This window comes from Argopecten irradians, chromosome 7, assembly GCF_041381155.1.
Source record: "Argopecten irradians isolate NY chromosome 7, Ai_NY, whole genome shotgun sequence".
Lineage (NCBI taxonomy): Eukaryota > Metazoa > Mollusca > Bivalvia > Pectinida > Pectinidae > Argopecten > Argopecten irradians.
In genome coordinates, this window is record NC_091140.1 from 16,222,078 (window position 1) to 16,238,671 (window position 16,594).

General features: G+C 32.3%; 1 protein-coding gene across 5 annotated transcripts in view; it reads left to right on the forward strand.

Moving 5' to 3' along the window:
• LOC138327678 (uncharacterized) overlaps positions 1–16,594 on the forward strand; it is a 56,191-nt gene that overhangs the window by 36,223 nt on the left and 3,374 nt on the right. For 3 of the 5 annotated variants that reach the window (XM_069273967.1, XM_069273970.1, XM_069273971.1), the window contains 19 exons: positions 196–309; positions 735–848; positions 1,183–1,276; positions 1,584–1,658; positions 1,976–2,028; positions 2,711–2,743; positions 4,895–4,988; positions 5,346–5,480; positions 9,848–9,994; positions 10,463–10,561; positions 10,902–11,017; positions 11,577–11,715; positions 12,182–12,235; positions 12,693–12,826; positions 13,172–13,303; positions 13,448–13,584; positions 14,184–14,323; positions 15,897–16,019; positions 16,478–16,555. In XM_069273967.1, the coding sequence (XP_069130068.1) occupies positions 196–309; positions 735–848; positions 1,183–1,276; positions 1,584–1,658; positions 1,976–2,028; positions 2,711–2,743; positions 4,895–4,988; positions 5,346–5,480; positions 9,848–9,994; positions 10,463–10,561; positions 10,902–11,017; positions 11,577–11,715; positions 12,182–12,235; positions 12,693–12,826; positions 13,172–13,303; positions 13,448–13,584; positions 14,184–14,323; positions 15,897–16,019; positions 16,478–16,555 (2,011 nt within the window). Of the gene's footprint in view, positions 1–195; positions 310–734; positions 849–1,182; positions 1,277–1,583; positions 1,659–1,975; positions 2,029–2,710; positions 2,744–4,894; positions 4,989–5,345; positions 5,481–9,847; positions 9,995–10,462; positions 10,562–10,901; positions 11,018–11,576; positions 11,716–12,181; positions 12,236–12,692; positions 12,827–13,171; positions 13,304–13,447; positions 13,585–14,183; positions 14,324–14,810; positions 14,867–15,896; positions 16,020–16,477; positions 16,556–16,594 lie in introns of those variants that run through there. The other 2 variants (XM_069273968.1, XM_069273972.1) reach the window with 2 other exon arrangements.

Sequence of the window (16,594 nt, forward strand, 5' to 3'; positions counted from 1 at the left end):
GAATTTGGATGAATACGCGAAATAAAAAACCTGAAAATATTAGCAAATACCTATATACATTAATGTCCGATATTATTTGTGCCATGTTAGTTATGAAAGAATTAATAATTTGATGTGATATATTTGTGAATTCACTTTAAAGCTTATAGGTTTATATGAGGAAATCAACATGACTAATTAACCTTTCCCTTTCAGAGCTCATCCAAAACGTGCTCTCCATGACTACAGCGTTTCACTGCTCATCAACGATACAGATGAGAATGTCATGTCCTATCTCCACCGAGGAATATTGTATGACGCTATGGGGAAGTAAGTAGTCCTTCAAACACTAAGCTGATCCAGAGAATGTTACATATTTTACCGCTCTTGATTATCATAAAATTGTTTAGATCCACTGTATTGAAGATGTGAATCAATTAGTTCATGAAAAGAAAATAGATATCAGTCTGTCCTGTTCAATCCGACACCACAGGGAAGGAACTCTTTGGTCAGATTAAACAGGGTGTCTGAAAATTCAGGTATTGCTATTGACTATTGGTGTTCATGGAAATATGGTACAGTGTCATATTTGACAGGATGTCAGAAAAGTCTAGAGTCGGATTAGACAGGATTCACTGTATATAGATACATACTGTTATAGATCATGACTTAGTTTAAGTTGTTTTCAAATCTCTTTGATTATATCCTTTTGAAAGAGACTTCTTTAAGTAAAGATGTATAATTCTTCCATACAGACATGAGGACGCGATCCCTGACTTTGAGAGTGTCCTCAAACTGAACAAGGACATTGCTTGTGCTCATGTGAACCTCGGCCTGATCTTCATGAACCACTACGACAACTACCACAGGTTTACAATTTACTTTCTCATTGGAAATCCTAAAAAAAATTATCTCAGATTCTTTTTTACTTTTTTTATTCATAACAGTTATCAATAATATTTCATTCTAGATTTGATTTTGTTTATTCAATTTTGTATTTTTCAAAAACAATTTTTCATTATTTACAATATATTCATGAAACCTAAGTTTATAATGAACATGCAATATATTTTTGATGAAATATTTTGAAGGTTTGAAAATTTTGAATTTAGATATTGATTATATACAGATAAATATAAAAAAACTTTTATCCTGATGGATGGAAATATACCAAAATATTCACATATAACTTTTGTCTATCAGGGCAATTAAGAAGTTTTCGTCGGGTATCAAGGTTGACCCTACATATGTGAGAGCTTATGTTTGCCGAGGAGAAGCCTATCACAAGATACATGAGGTATGTTTACTATTTATATCATGACTTATGATTGATACTTTGTATGATGTCAGAATGATATTTGAATTTCAAGAAATGATAATGATTACTTGTGATCATGTTGAATTTCAAGAAATGATAATGATTACTTGTGATCATGTCTGTCTAATTACCAGGTACATAAACTCTTTATACAACAGTATATAGACACCTCCCTATAAACAGATCCTTTGTATTTCTGGTATGACTACAAGGTGTCTGATGATCTCTTCTATCTTCATTTCCTAGAAAATGAATTAATTGAATATCATAATATTTTTGTTTTCAGTTAAAGCTGGCTCTGCGAGACTTCACTCGTGCTATTCACCTGCGGCCAGATGTCCATCACTACTACATGTATCGCGTAAGTATCATATGGTTAAATATATCCTATCAATATTTCATTAGCAATGTACAGACCAAACATGTACATGTATGTACCATACACTTGTACTTAGTAAATGATATCATCCAATTTTGAAGAAATTCATATAAAGATGGCCTCAAAGAATTTTCTTTTTCATTTCTTTAATATTTTCATACTTCATAACTATTTTGCCATTACGAAGTATTCTGTGCCACAGCAAATGTAATTTTGAATGAAAAAGTAAATAAACATGTATATGTATATAGATACATGTGTATTATAATATTGAGTTTATGTAATTATTAATTATACAGGGACAGCTAGTACTTGAGATGGGTAATTTGGACCTTGCAGCCTTCTGTGTTAGGTATGTATAAAGTGAAAGTAGACCTCTTGCATATTTTAGAGCTTTAAAAACAAATTTCTAAAACCTTATAGTATTCCAGCTAGGTAAAATTAATGTAAAGTGAAAGTACAAAAATTCATATTGACTTGTAAATTAAATTTTCAATGGACTAGAATATTGTTTATAAATACATGTAATTTACTTGTACACATTACAATGTACCATCATATATGTGTCTGTCTACAGGTTTTCAGTTTTACTGGGGTTGTAACCATCAAATCATCATTTATGGGTCAAGGTCACACTCATTAAAGTCCTACTTTTAGGTTCTTTATATTGATTCATTAATTTTGAGACTGAAATTTTTCACATAAATTGAGACCTTTCATCGCTCCCACAAATTTTCTATGAGTGTCTATGAATTCACCTATAAACTTATGCAGATGCCACACTTATTCTTATTTACAATTATTATAATATTATAAACTGTCTCTATTTCAAATTTTCAGCTACATATGCCAAATTATTTTTATATAGTCACCATGAAATGTTCATTTCCGCATCAATTCATGAAACTACTTTTCGAAGTTATCTTTTTTTTAGATATTGTATGAAAGGACAGATGTGACCAAAACCCATGAGGTTAAGGCCATTATTTGTTTATTGTTTGTTTATCATTTTGTTATTTGACCTATGACCTTAGATTCTTCATGCGACTACAGGAGTCGGAATATGGGTATGGTGAAGGCTTGGTTTCTATGACAACTCTAGTGTTTGTTATTTAACAACTAATTTAAAAATGATTTTATCAATAATTTAATGCTTCTGACAACTACTGCACATGATTAGAGAGAAAAATACATAACATTTAATATACAACAAATTTATCAAATCTCGTTAATTAAATGGGTATTCCACATCTTAATTCTGGAAGTGGACTGTGATTATTAATCTATAAATTGTTGAAATGGCTATACAAATGATTAATCTACATGTACATGTACTAGCAAAATAAAAAGAAATGTAGCTAAAAGTGGTAATAAAAGATAAAAGGTAAAATACATATTTTTTAAAGTTTGTCAGCAAGGGGAGTAATATGGATATGGATATGGGTATTTCAGTTGCATATCCAATATCTAGTTCTTGTGGCTGTGTGGATGAATAAAGGTATCTGTGTTTCGTAGTTAAGCATCTAAAATCAAGAGTGTCCTTATTCGGGATGGATGGCCTCTCCCAAGCATTTGTTCAAGCCCTGAATTACCATATAGAAGAATCCTGCCAAACTTCAGAGAAGCAACTTGACTTTATGCATTTAAGAGATGGCCTAAGCATAGAGAAGAAGTAATTTAACTCTAGTGTTAGTGTAAAAAGAATATTCAAGAGAAAAGTGTGACTCTGTACTAGGAGACGAAGAAACTTTTTGACTCTAATAAGTATTCTTAAAGAAATTTAATTCTTGTGTAAATGATTTAGTATAAGTAAAAATTCCCCTGGAATTAAAAGCCAAAATTGAGCAAAATAAGTAAAATGAATACATTACTACTTATGAGTGAGAGCCTAAAGTGACTTATTATTCCTTAATTTTGTAGACTTAATATGCTTCCTAATACCAATTTATTGATTGTTGCACAATGTATACAGCTTCAGATTGACAGTCTTAATCCGTTTTATAAACAGCTATTAATAAATGCTTTAATTTCATTCCAATTTGTCTTTTATGTAAATATTTTGATTACAAAACAATGTAACAAATTTGATATGCTTCTTTAATCTATTGCTAACTATGATGGAATGTTTATATTTCTGTGCCACTGATGTGTTCTGTTGGACTAGATTACAATATTCCCAGTGTATAAGTCATTTTGATTAATTTTTGTACCCTTGTATATGAAATGAGGAATATAATTTTGCATACTATGTCTGTCATGTCCCTTTTATTCCATCCTGATTTCTGATGGATACAGTTTTACAGACATTATATGGGATGTTTTTTTGAAACCTGAATCTATAAAACAATGCTAGGTGGATGTTTGATTCATTTAAAATCATCAGAAAATAGAGAGATCATGAGAATTTATAGAGAGATGAATATATAGGAGGTAGATGTTGTATGAGAGATAATATATAGGAGGAGATTGAGAGATATATGAGGGATGTATAGAGAGGTAATATATAGGAGGGAGATATTTGGAGATATAATAGGGATGTATAGAGAGATAATATATAGGAGGGAGATATAGGGTAGGAAATAAAGGGAGATATTGATGGAGAGATATATAGGAGGAGAATGGGAGATATAAGAGGATGTATAGAAGATAATATATAGGAGGAGATATTGGGAGATATAGGATGTATAGAGAGATATATATAGGAGGAGATATATATAGAGGATGGAGAGTAATATAGAGGGAGATATTGGAGATATAGGGAGTATAGATAATATATAGGGAAGGGAGATATTAGAGAGATATATAAGAGATATTGAGAGATGTATAGAAAGGTAATATATAAGAGGGAGATATTGAGAGTAATATATAAAAGGGAGATATAGAGGGATTATAGAGATAGGTAATATATAAGAGGAAGATATTGAGATATATCTATCTTATTATTATAGTTATCTTGTCAAGTGTATTGTATGCTGTTATACATTATTTACTCAGAGTGTTTTGATTATATAGAGTTATCTGCCCTTTGGTGAGGCTAATGTTGTACCCTTGTATGAGAATTTTTTTTCTCTCTCTCACACTGATGATCTCCTCTCACATCAAAGGATGTCGCTATCAAGTCACCTTCATCTAAGAGCAGATAACTCTATTTAACAAAAGAAATCAATATATAAACAGGTAATAAATATAATCTTGATTTTTTGTGTGAATTTTTAAAGACATGCCTCTGACATTGGAACCCAAGACTCGGCCCTGGGACAGATGCCTACACAACAGGCTGTGGTTCAGACATTCCTCAAAAATTACGGCAAGGTAGGACAAGATCAGACAAAACTTAATTAGGGGGATGTATACATTCAATAAGAATGAAAGAATATCTTACATTATTAACACTTAGCATGGAATCATGCATGAGGGCTTAAGATGAAATGGCATACATCATTCATTTATTTACAATTGAAATCTAATTATTGATAGTACACATATTTAGTGAAGCATTGAAAACTAAAAAAATGATTGCAGTTTTACTGTAATTCCATCTTGTTTCCTGTGTCTGTATGCCAGGTTACAATTCATCATCTATTCAATCTTGGCTCCCCCACATTTGAATACGATAATAACATTGTAGAATTGAGGATGTAAAAACCAAGTGTTTTCTACATTAAACAGGCCATAGAAGCCCTGAACGTAGCCACTCGATCCAAACCAGTGGGATCAATGTTTATGTTGCTGGGAAAAACACAGATGAAAGCCAAACTTTACAAGGATGCCATCGCCAGCTTTGAGCGAGCTCTTGGAATTTATGTGAGTATGAATGTCTTGGCTTGTGTATATCAGTGCGAAACAATTCAGCATCAAAACAGAGTCAAGGTTCTCTCTATTCGGATTTTAGTGTTTAAAATTTTGGAAAATTTTCAGACATTGGAAGTAAATGGCATTTATTTGAATAATTTTTCAACTGATCAGGTAGTATTATAAAGATGAAATCCTACCTCAGGAATTGGTTTCGTTGGTACATATAAATTCAAAAGATCCATGTTTCAAGCAAGGGGAGGTAATCTTTAGTGATGTGCTTGCCTAAGTAAATAGCAGAAGATTTGCTACTTACATAAAAACAAAATGTGTAAAAATCAATTACCAAGATAGTTTGTGTAATTCCATACAGGAAATATATGACATTTAATTACTTAAAAAAAATTTAACACATAGGATGTAGCATTTTAATATTTAGTCAGGTTTTCAGTTATTTTAAGTCATCAAATTTAACAAACTGCTTGTAGATTATAGTAGATAATGTTTTTTTTTTTTTCTTAAGTGAATTGCTTGTTATATTATCATAGCTAATATTGTTCATTATAAAAATAAATGCTTATTATCCTCATAGCTAATATCGTTCCTTCTGCTGGGTCATTATCATTAGTTAATAGTCACACATTATTTGTTGTGGTATGTGTAAAGGTTTTTATTTTCTATGTTACTAGCAGCCAGTATAAACATTGTTTAGTCTGCTATCCACAAAATATACACAAGACCTCATGTATATCCACTCCTACCCAACACTCCCCCCCCCCTGCCCCACCCTTCTCCTTAGCTACTGTCTCCTTAGCCCCACCTCCTAAGTGCGTAGTCTGCCCTGACATTTGGATAAAAATAGTCTGCCCTGACATTTGGATAAAAATTGACTATGATGTGGGCCAAAAATCCTAAAATCTCTAAATTACTTTTGTCAAGTCATGATATGCCTTGAAACCTGATATTGAATCTGTAGCATGTTGAGATAAAGGGCTACCAAGTTTGTTCATATGAATGACCTTGACCGTGATTCCTTGTTGGTGAAAAGCCTGTGAAATTGTCCATTGTCATTTTCTAGTTTGAATGAAAACTGCCGATGGTAGGCAGGTATACTGTTCACCTATATTTACAGTTCTAAAATGTCTTCTTATTGATAAACTGATTAATTTCATGGCATTAGTAAAATGATTATTTAAGATTTGTTAAAAGCACACCTTCATGAGTTAATTATATATTTTTTACGAAGGATCCTTGCAGTTTAAGATTGAGTTGATTAAAATATTTTTACACTGGGTGTTGGATCCTAGTTATTGCTATGTGAAGCTTTGTGCTGTATATACCTAGTAATGCCATGGTAGCAGATGTATACATCGTGCACGGTGGCAGTCTCTATTTGATATTATAGCCGCATTTATTTATGTTTATATAATAGAATGTCAATGCAAAGGTAAGTTTTACTAACACCTGGTGACAGTCATGTGATATATAGCTCTCACCTGTATCTGGCTTTCACAAGCCTGTAACAGCCAGTGGAATTTCATCATAGTTATGAAAATTTTTAGAGATATTGAAAATATTTTGTAATTCTTTTAAAAACAAATCTAAATATATTAGTAAGAAGATGCATTTTGACTAATAATTTGAGTGTATAGAAAATACATGCAAGTTAGAAGTGATCAAAACAGTAAATAATTTTCTGGATAATTCAGATTGATCATAGTTGATTTTATAACTTAATGAGAGTTAATTGGAATTAATTTAGAAATCATCTGTAATAACTTTTTCCATGTAATTTCTTGTTAAATGAGATTCCACTGTACTTACCTACTGGGTACTATTTCCTGATGTATATGTTTCATTAAAACCTTAGTTCTCACAAAAATATTATATCATGCTCAACCTAATTTAGTCGTAAGGACTCATTGGTACCTTCATAACAATGAAAAATAATAAAAGAAAAATAGCCTCAGATTTTTTTCCCAACATTTTTTCCCCAATTATATTGAACATTAGTAAGACAAAAAATATCTAAAAATATGCACAAGTATGAAAAAAATTGTGTTCTGTAAATTCATTTGACATGCAAATATACATGTAGGTATATTTACCTCTAAAATGATATAATAAATTTGTGATTTGAAAATATGTATGTACATATAATTTTAATTCATATGTATTGCCATTAGTTACAGCTATGTAATGTTTATTGCTATTCTAGCTTTTGATATAATGTATTTATGTTAAATGCACATTTTATCAGAATATCCCCACATTGATATTGTATATGCCTTGTACATGTATGCCTGCCAAACATAAATTTATTAGCATGTTTTCAGCATGATTTATGATTATGTTTTGCTTATGCTGATGCGATGATAGTTAATAAATCATGATTGGTCTTATATGAACACGCTGTTTCACAAGAGGATTTTAGAGATAGTTAATAAATCATGATTGGTCTTATATGAACACGCTGTTTCACAAGAGGATTTTAGAGATATAGAAATTCTATAAAGAATAATACCTGGGTGAAAATATAGATAATTTTACTGCTAGGAAGAGTGCATAGGTACCCAAGAAATAAATTAAGGGTAATGTCTATATAACATAAATTTGATCAGTTTCACTGGTATCTGTAAAGCTATGAAAATTGTTATTCTATGTTTGCGTATTATAGAGTTATATGCTCTTGAGTGTAGGTTTTGGTTGTCATGCCATTAGATTAGATACGGAAATTATGCAGCTCTCTCAATGAAAGTATGATAATTCGTAATTAATAACATGACGTCACAATTGATACCTACAAACAGGAGGAGACAACTCATTATTATGTGAATCAATACAGAATATCAGTATAATAGAAGTCTATTTTCCATAACAACTTCCAAAAATGACTTGTCTATTGACTAGGGGTGTGGTACCTGTGTAAAATAACTAGTTTACAGTGAAAACCTGTGTAATCTGACAACTGCTCAATTCAACATATTTGTAAATGATGTCAGCCATATTTTTACATGTGTTCACATTATCTTTGAATACTTGTGTATTCTTTAATTTTAGTTAAAATGTTGTCCTAAATTTCTATTACCGAAGATGTCAGATGGCAGGTTTCAATAAAAAATAATTAGTTTTTTATCCATCTAGTTTGGTTTGCAAGTTTATTGATAAACTCCATTTTCTTCTTGTTTTTTTTTTTTTAAATTTTGCGTTTAATATCATCTTGTCAAAAATTCCAGACCAAATGCATCATTGAAAAAATTATGTATTCCATCTTTGACTTAACCGGAAATGAGTTAAAAAAAAATACATTCTACATCATCAATAATCAAAAAAAAAAAAAAAAAACTGAAGATGGGCAACATGGTTGAAATAAAAATATTTGATTACATATGTTCATGAAATATTTGAATATATGTATTCATTATTATGTAATTGTTTTACAAAAAAACTTGGTGACCAAATTGATGGTGTAAATATTTGTAGTTGAACTAAGACAAAAAATGGTGGATGGTAAACTTGTATTGGAGGGAATTAGTTCTTTGTTTTAGAAGTCATTTATTTTAATTCAGACACTGTCCCTGTAAAGTTCTTAAATCATGTGAAGGCATGGGAACATTAATGTCTGACATATTCTAATTCAACGTCAAATTTAGTTTTTATTCAGGTAAATGTCTTGATTTATAGGTTTCCTCTGGATACATTATAGTGTTTGTTGGTAACTTAGATAGATTATGGATCCACCAGCAGGGATCCTGGTGGCCGAGTGGTTAAGGTGTACAAGTAAACACTTTCCCACAGGCCCTTCATTTCTAGGTCATAAATTTGAAATCTATGTGAAATAGCTGCCTGATACTGACATATGATGCAGCTTGTCATAAAAAAAATCAAGCCACTGTACTCAATCACTCCCCGCTTGGTTGGGTTCATAATACATGTAGCCTGATCCGATATTGCTTTATAAAATAATATTCTCCATATAATGAGTTGATTATTTAGCTGCTTGCACATATGTATATTACAGCTGACTTAAGTTATGTTTTTAGTCAGGAAAAATATTAGTTTATACTTCGTAATTATCAGTACAAGAGAGTGGACTGAGCAAAGGATTTATGTTCACCTTGGAACTCTCAGCTAGAATTTATAGTTAAACCCATATTTTATGTTGACATGTCATTACTTTTAAGCTACTTAATCTTAGAAAAGTTTAAATATAAAATTATATTGCTATTGTTATATCATATTCCCATAATTATAATTTGTATTGCTTACAATCATAAACATTTTATAAATCCTATTTGAATGGAAACAGGTTTAAAGAAGAATAAAAAAGTAATATAAAATCAAAACAACATCAATATTTTGTTTTTGACTTTTAATAGAAACCATGGAAGCCGCGAGAACCATGGCCAGCAGAGGCTGGTGAGGCCCATTTCCTTATTGGTATGTGTCATATGGAACTGAAGCGGTACCTCGACTCCCTGGAGGCTTTCTCCAACGCTATCAAACTAGACTCCAGTTATGCAGAGGTAAATGTCAAAGTTCTGTTAATTGTTCTCCAAAATGTTTTTGATGAAAATTGATATTGAGAGACTGTACATTTAATGATTGCTTTACAAAACAAACTTAGTGGTCATAGATTTGTGCGATTTGACTTTCAGCTAGGGTATATGTGGATTGGACAATTCTCTATATTTCGCGGATCAAAAAGTTTTTGATATCTGATATCAATGTCCTGTGAAATCGTGAAGATAAGATCTCAGCCAAAATCACCAGTACATGGCATATCATATTGATGTATTCTTTGACAGTTGTTGTGAACACAGAGTTGAAAGAAATTCACCAACAGTCTTTATCTATTCTATATATCAGGTCATCACATATCTTTGATTAAGAGCATAATGGTTTTTAATAATTGATTTCTTTAGGTAATTAAATACTTTTGTTCAAGAGACAAGTTATTATTCATTTTTTTTAATATTTGTTGTGTTTTACAGGCTCTGTATCAGAGAGGTGTGGCCAGAACCAAACTAGGAATGTCTAAAGGAATACAGGACTTCAACAAAGCTCTCGCCATCAACCCTAAAATATTCCAGGTATACATAACAGTTTTAACAGCCCAGGATTTAAACTGTATTCTAGAATATCTTTAAAATATATCATATGTCTTACAGCTATGGATGCAGCAATTACAGCAGTCTGTAGCAATTTAGGCTTCATGTTAAAATGTCTATAATACATGTATTTCCATTAAATAATACAATGTGTCTGAACATTAAGTGTATATAAAGGAGCTGTTTGAAAATGAAGTGCAGACAATGTTTGACAATTTAGATTTTTAGGCCACTTTAGATATTTTTATTAAACGTTTTTTGATTGGCTGTTTTTATCAAGAGAATGTTGACTATATAACTCATTTTGTATTTTCGTTTCTAGGCATATCTAAGCAGAGCCTGTTACTATGGTCACAGGAAAAACTACACCAAGGCCATCTTGAACTGTAACGAGGCCATCAAGCTACAGCCACACAGTGTGAGAGCATTCCTCTATAGGCAAGTACAGCAATGGAGTTGGATTGGTTTGAAACTCGTAAAAAAACATTGAGGGAAAATATATTTGTCTGTTCATCTGAACGACTGCTACCATTATATATGCTTGGTTGATTAATGCTTTTAACATTATTGAATAAAGATTTATCTTGATGACCTGTCATATAACTTATGAAGGAAAGTCCTCTTCTAGCATTTATATATGTTAACTTGTATTGTAAACAGTATCACAGCAGTGTAAGCTACATTTTCAATTGAATTTCCATGAAGGTTCAAAGACATCATCATAAAACCACTTTTTGCATGAGTAGCTTACAAGCAATTGCATGAAAAACTAGGTCATCGTTACTATTTATAGAAATAGACCACACTTAACAAGACAATTGCATGAAAAACTAGGTCATCGTTACTATTTATAGAAATAGACCACACTTAAGAGATTGTTGTTTTACAAAGAACATTTACTTTAAAAATTGAGTGAAAGTGTATAAGTATCATTCCTAAATATCAATTAGCATAGACTGTGATTGGCTAACATTGAGAAATGACCTTTGACCAACAGAGGGGCCCTGAAGTACCATATCAAGGCCTTTGACCTTGCCATCCAGGACCTTACAAAGGCTACAAGTATAGATAGTAGCTGTGCCCTCGGCTACTTCAATCGGGCCGTCTGCTTTCAAGAGAAGAAAGATTATCAACGGGTGAGTCAGGAGACCAACAGTTTTGTTTTGTGGTCAAAAGTTATGGTTATTTTTATATCATCAGTCAGAAGGTTTAGCATCCGACATACTGTAACCAACTTTCATTCACATGCGATTTACTTTTGCGAATCCAAGTAAATTCACGAAAGTTTATGTCAGTGAATAAATATCTACATCATCTATATTGATAGGAATTATCATTTAATCATTAAATCTGCCAATATTAATCTTTGCAAACTTGTTTTGAAATGGAAATACAATGTAGCAAAATTTAATAGCCAAGAAAGAAAGTTGGTTTTCCGTGCATTGAATTTACTTGATTCATATTTCTGTTCATTTGTTTCTATACTGTATATAGCATTATAATAACATTTTCACAATTTTATATTTGACACAGAAGCAAGAAATGATATAACAATTAAACAAGACTATTCATTACATACATTATTCTCTCTTGACTACCTAGGCCCTGACAGACTATGGAATTGTACTTCTGCTTGGAGATGACCTCAGGTTACAGGTAATGTTGTATATATTCATTTACAACTAAACATGTTCAAACCATCTTATTCCCTACCAGGAAATGAGGAGAGGTGACCACATACCGGTAACTAGTTACCAACTAGTTTCTTTCCTGTGCCATGGCTATTCGATGTGAAGGCAGAGGCATTCTTGTCTCACAGACATTTTTAGTACATTTTGTGTATATCAATTTGATGTTTTATAAGAAACAACAGTTATTGTGTTTTTTGTCATACAAAAGACTAAATATGTTCGGAAATAATGTCAGTGATATGATATAATCTAGGTGGCTTCCAAAATTTTTCAAAAAACAAAATAAATTAAATGGTTAAAATATATGAGGAGAAAAACTTTAAAAATAGATATAATGGGACCAATAGAGTGATCAATATCTAACTGACCCCTGATGTCTGCTGTTTTATTTATCACGTGATTATTTTTATCATCCTTGACAGGTTTTGATCAATAGAGGGTTGTTATACTTCGAGAGAATGGATTACACAAATGCACTCTACGATTTCAAAATGGCGGCCAAACTAAAACCTTCTGACCAGAGGATTCTCCACACACTTGGCCTCTGTTATCACAAGTAAGTACAGGATTCAGGGTTACCATGACTATCGTCTGCCTAAGAGGATGAATGTTTCTGAAAGTTTTGTAAACAGTCAATAATATTAAAGTATTATACCAGAATGATATTTACTTGACTAGTTACCTTTGTAGATTTTGATATTTTGTATTTGCATCTTAATATTGAATTTAGATAAAATGTTCTTAAATAAGATTTCAAATAAAGATGCAATATTTATATACCTTTAATATTAAGCAACAGAAAAAAATGATACAGGCCCATTCAGCCTTTTGTATGTTTTTCAAAGTGACAATATCAGCCTGATAATCAGGGTTCACTCTATGTTTTGTGTACTCTTCACAGGATGAACCAACTTAAGGGAGCTCTCGCAGTGTTTACCTCGTGTATAGAGAAGAACCCCGCCTTCCTCGACGGAATCATCGCCCGTGGCAACGTGTACATGGACTGTGGCAGCGATGGTCTCCGCTACGCAAGGTACAATAACACAAATTTGGACATATATCACTACGAAGATGAACTTTTGATTGAGGTTATATTGAAAAATAGTATGATCATTTTCTGTTATATTTAATCAGTAATAGTATAAGATGATATTTTGTTATTTTGTAAATGTTCCAGGCGTGACTATGAGCGTGCCTTGTTGAGAGATCCACTGTGTCTCCCCGCTAGAGTTAATCTGGCCTACACACTACAAGTGGCGGCTAAGTTCATGCAGGCATGGACACAGTTCACAACTGCTATAGCTATCCGGCCAAGTAAGTACAGAATTATTTTCCAGAGGGTGATTTTATGGCAAATATAAGTCATATACCCTAGTAAGATATAATCAAAGAATAAAAGGATACTCAACATCCAATGCAGTTTGTTTTTATTGTATTGGGGAACAAACAAACTGCCATGGATGTTAAATAGCCTTTTATTCTTTGATTATGTCGTCACATCCAAAGGATCTCTACTGAATATCACGTGGTATCCATCCAGCAGTCGTGATACTGCTTTTCAACAGAGCGTTGGTTGTCTTACTCTACTTGATTTACCCTAGTAAGATAATCAAACACCTCAATGAGATAGCTGTACAACCTAGTTTTTAACACAATAAATGACATGGTAGTCACTCACTGTAGTAAGGTAACATTTACAGCGATAATTTTATAGGTTATTAAAAAAAAACTGTTTGCACTGAAAAAGGGGACAAACAGGATTATGATAACTGGTACATATAATTTTTGCTCTTTTTCAATTTTAGAACTTTTATGAAATCTGAATAAACTACTGTTTTAACAGAAAGGTTTTTTCTTCTGGCCTATTGTCTATATGACCCCTATCTACTTGTCCCTGTATTTGTTTGTTTCAGCCTTTAAGCCCGCCCTAGAAGGTCGCGCCATCATCAACCTTCAAATGAGTAACACATTCGCAGCCTTCCAGGACATCAATGCCTCTATCAAAGTGGGACCTACAGCCGAGCTCTACACAAACCGTGGTGTCATAAACCAGGTAGGTCCCTTGTATGGGGAAATCAAACAGGGAGGTACCACATGTGGTGTCATCAACCAGGTAGTTACCACAAGTGGTGTCATAAAACAGGGAGGAACCACATATGGTTACCACATATGGTGCCATCAACCAGGTAGTTGCCACATGTGGTGCCATCAACAAAGCAGGTACCACGTGTGGTGTCATCATAGAATATCAGCTATCAGGTAGTTACCACATATGGTGCCATCAACCAGGTAGTTATCATATGTGGTGCCATCAACAAGGTAGGTACCACATGTGGTGTCACCAAATACCGGTAGTGCCAGCGATCAGGTAGGTAATATGTGTGGTGTCATCAACTAAGTATGGTGTAAATTTAGGTTTTGAAAAAGAACCATGTCACTGCTATGAGGGATTAATACATGTTATTTATTTGTTGTTTACTTTATAAAGGACCATGTCAATGCTATGAGGAATTAATACATGTTGTTTATTTGTTGTTTAGTTTATGAAGGACCATGTCAATGCTATGAGGGATTAATACATGTTGTTTATTTGTTGTTTAGTTTATGAAGGACCATGTCAATGCTATGAGGGATTAATACATGTTGTTTATTTGTTGTTTAGTTTATGAAGGACCAATCAATGCTATGAGGGATTAATACATGTTGTTTATTTGTTGTTTAGTTTATGAAGGACCATGTCAATGCTATGAGGGGTTAATACATGTTGTTTATTTGTTGTTTAGTTTATGAAGGACCAATCAATGCTATGAGGGATTAATACATGTTGTTTATTTGTTGTTTAGTTTATGAAGGACCATGTCAATGCTATGAGGGGTTAATACATGTTGTTTATTTGTTGTTTATTTATGAAGGACCAATCAATGCTATGAGGGTTAATACATGTTGTTTATTTGTTGTTTAGTTTATGAAGGACCACTCAATGATATGAGGGATTAATACATGTTGTTTATTTGTTGTTTAGTTTATGAAGGACCATGTCAATGCTATGAAGGATTATACATGTTGTTTATTTGTTGTTTAGTTTATGAAGGACCAATCAATGCTATGAGGGTTAATACATGTTGTTTATTTGTTGTTTAGTTTATGAAGGACCAATCAATGATATGAGGGATTAATACATGTTGTTTATTTGTTGTTTAGTTTATGAAGGACCAATCAATGCTATGAGGGGTTAATACATGTTGTTTATTTGTTGTTTAGTTTATGAAGGACCATGTCAATGCTATGAGGGATTAATACATGTTGTTTATTTGTTGTTTAGTTTATGAAGGACCATGTCAATGCTATGAGGGATTAATACATGTTGTTTATTTGTTGTTTAGTTTATGAAGGACCAATCAATGCTATGAGGGATTAATACATGTTGTTTATTTGTTGTTTAGTTTATGAAGGACCATGTCAATGCTATGAGGAATTAATACATGTTGTTTATTTGTTGTTTAGTTTATGAAGGACCATGTCAATGCTATGAGGGATTAATACATGTTGTTTATTTGTTGTTTAGTTTATGAAGGACCATGTCAATGCTATGAGGGATTAATACATGTTGTTTATTTGTTGTTTAGTTTATGAAGGACCATGTCAATGCTATGAGGGATTATCAGGCGGCCATACATATGGATTCTACGTATGCTCTGGCGTACTTCAATGCAGCTAACGTCTACTTCCACACGCGACACTTCAGACAGGTAACCTCTATTTAGCCTGTAGTATTTACATCTCAAACAGACATAGCTATGAATGCTCTTTAGATGTCATACACAATGCCAAACTGTCTTCTATTCTTTTACAAAAGTTCTGTGCTGATATGCAGTCTGAGTGAATTTCTAATTTAATCTCAGTAATATATTGTATAGTCTGTTATTTGTAGGGTATGATATTTCCTTGATTTTTCTGGCCATCATCATTGTCCCGAAATTTTTGCCTGTGAAATATTACAAATTGGTTGAATAATATAAATGCGAAATCTTTCTTTAGTAAAATTTGATTTTTAATTTAATCACGAAAATTTTGACTCCCAAAAAATAACTGAATATATGGTATTTCCATGTTTTGAAGAAACATAAAAGCAAGTAAGGTATAAGATATCATTTATATTTAATATAACTGATTGTATTCTAATAACTGCATGTCATTACCATTTCAGGCTCACGACTATTACACCAAGGCCATACTAAATAATCCCAAGGACGAGTCAGCCTTCCTCAACCGTGCTATCACTAAGGTACGTCACAATATATCTAAACAGGATAAGTTATATAAA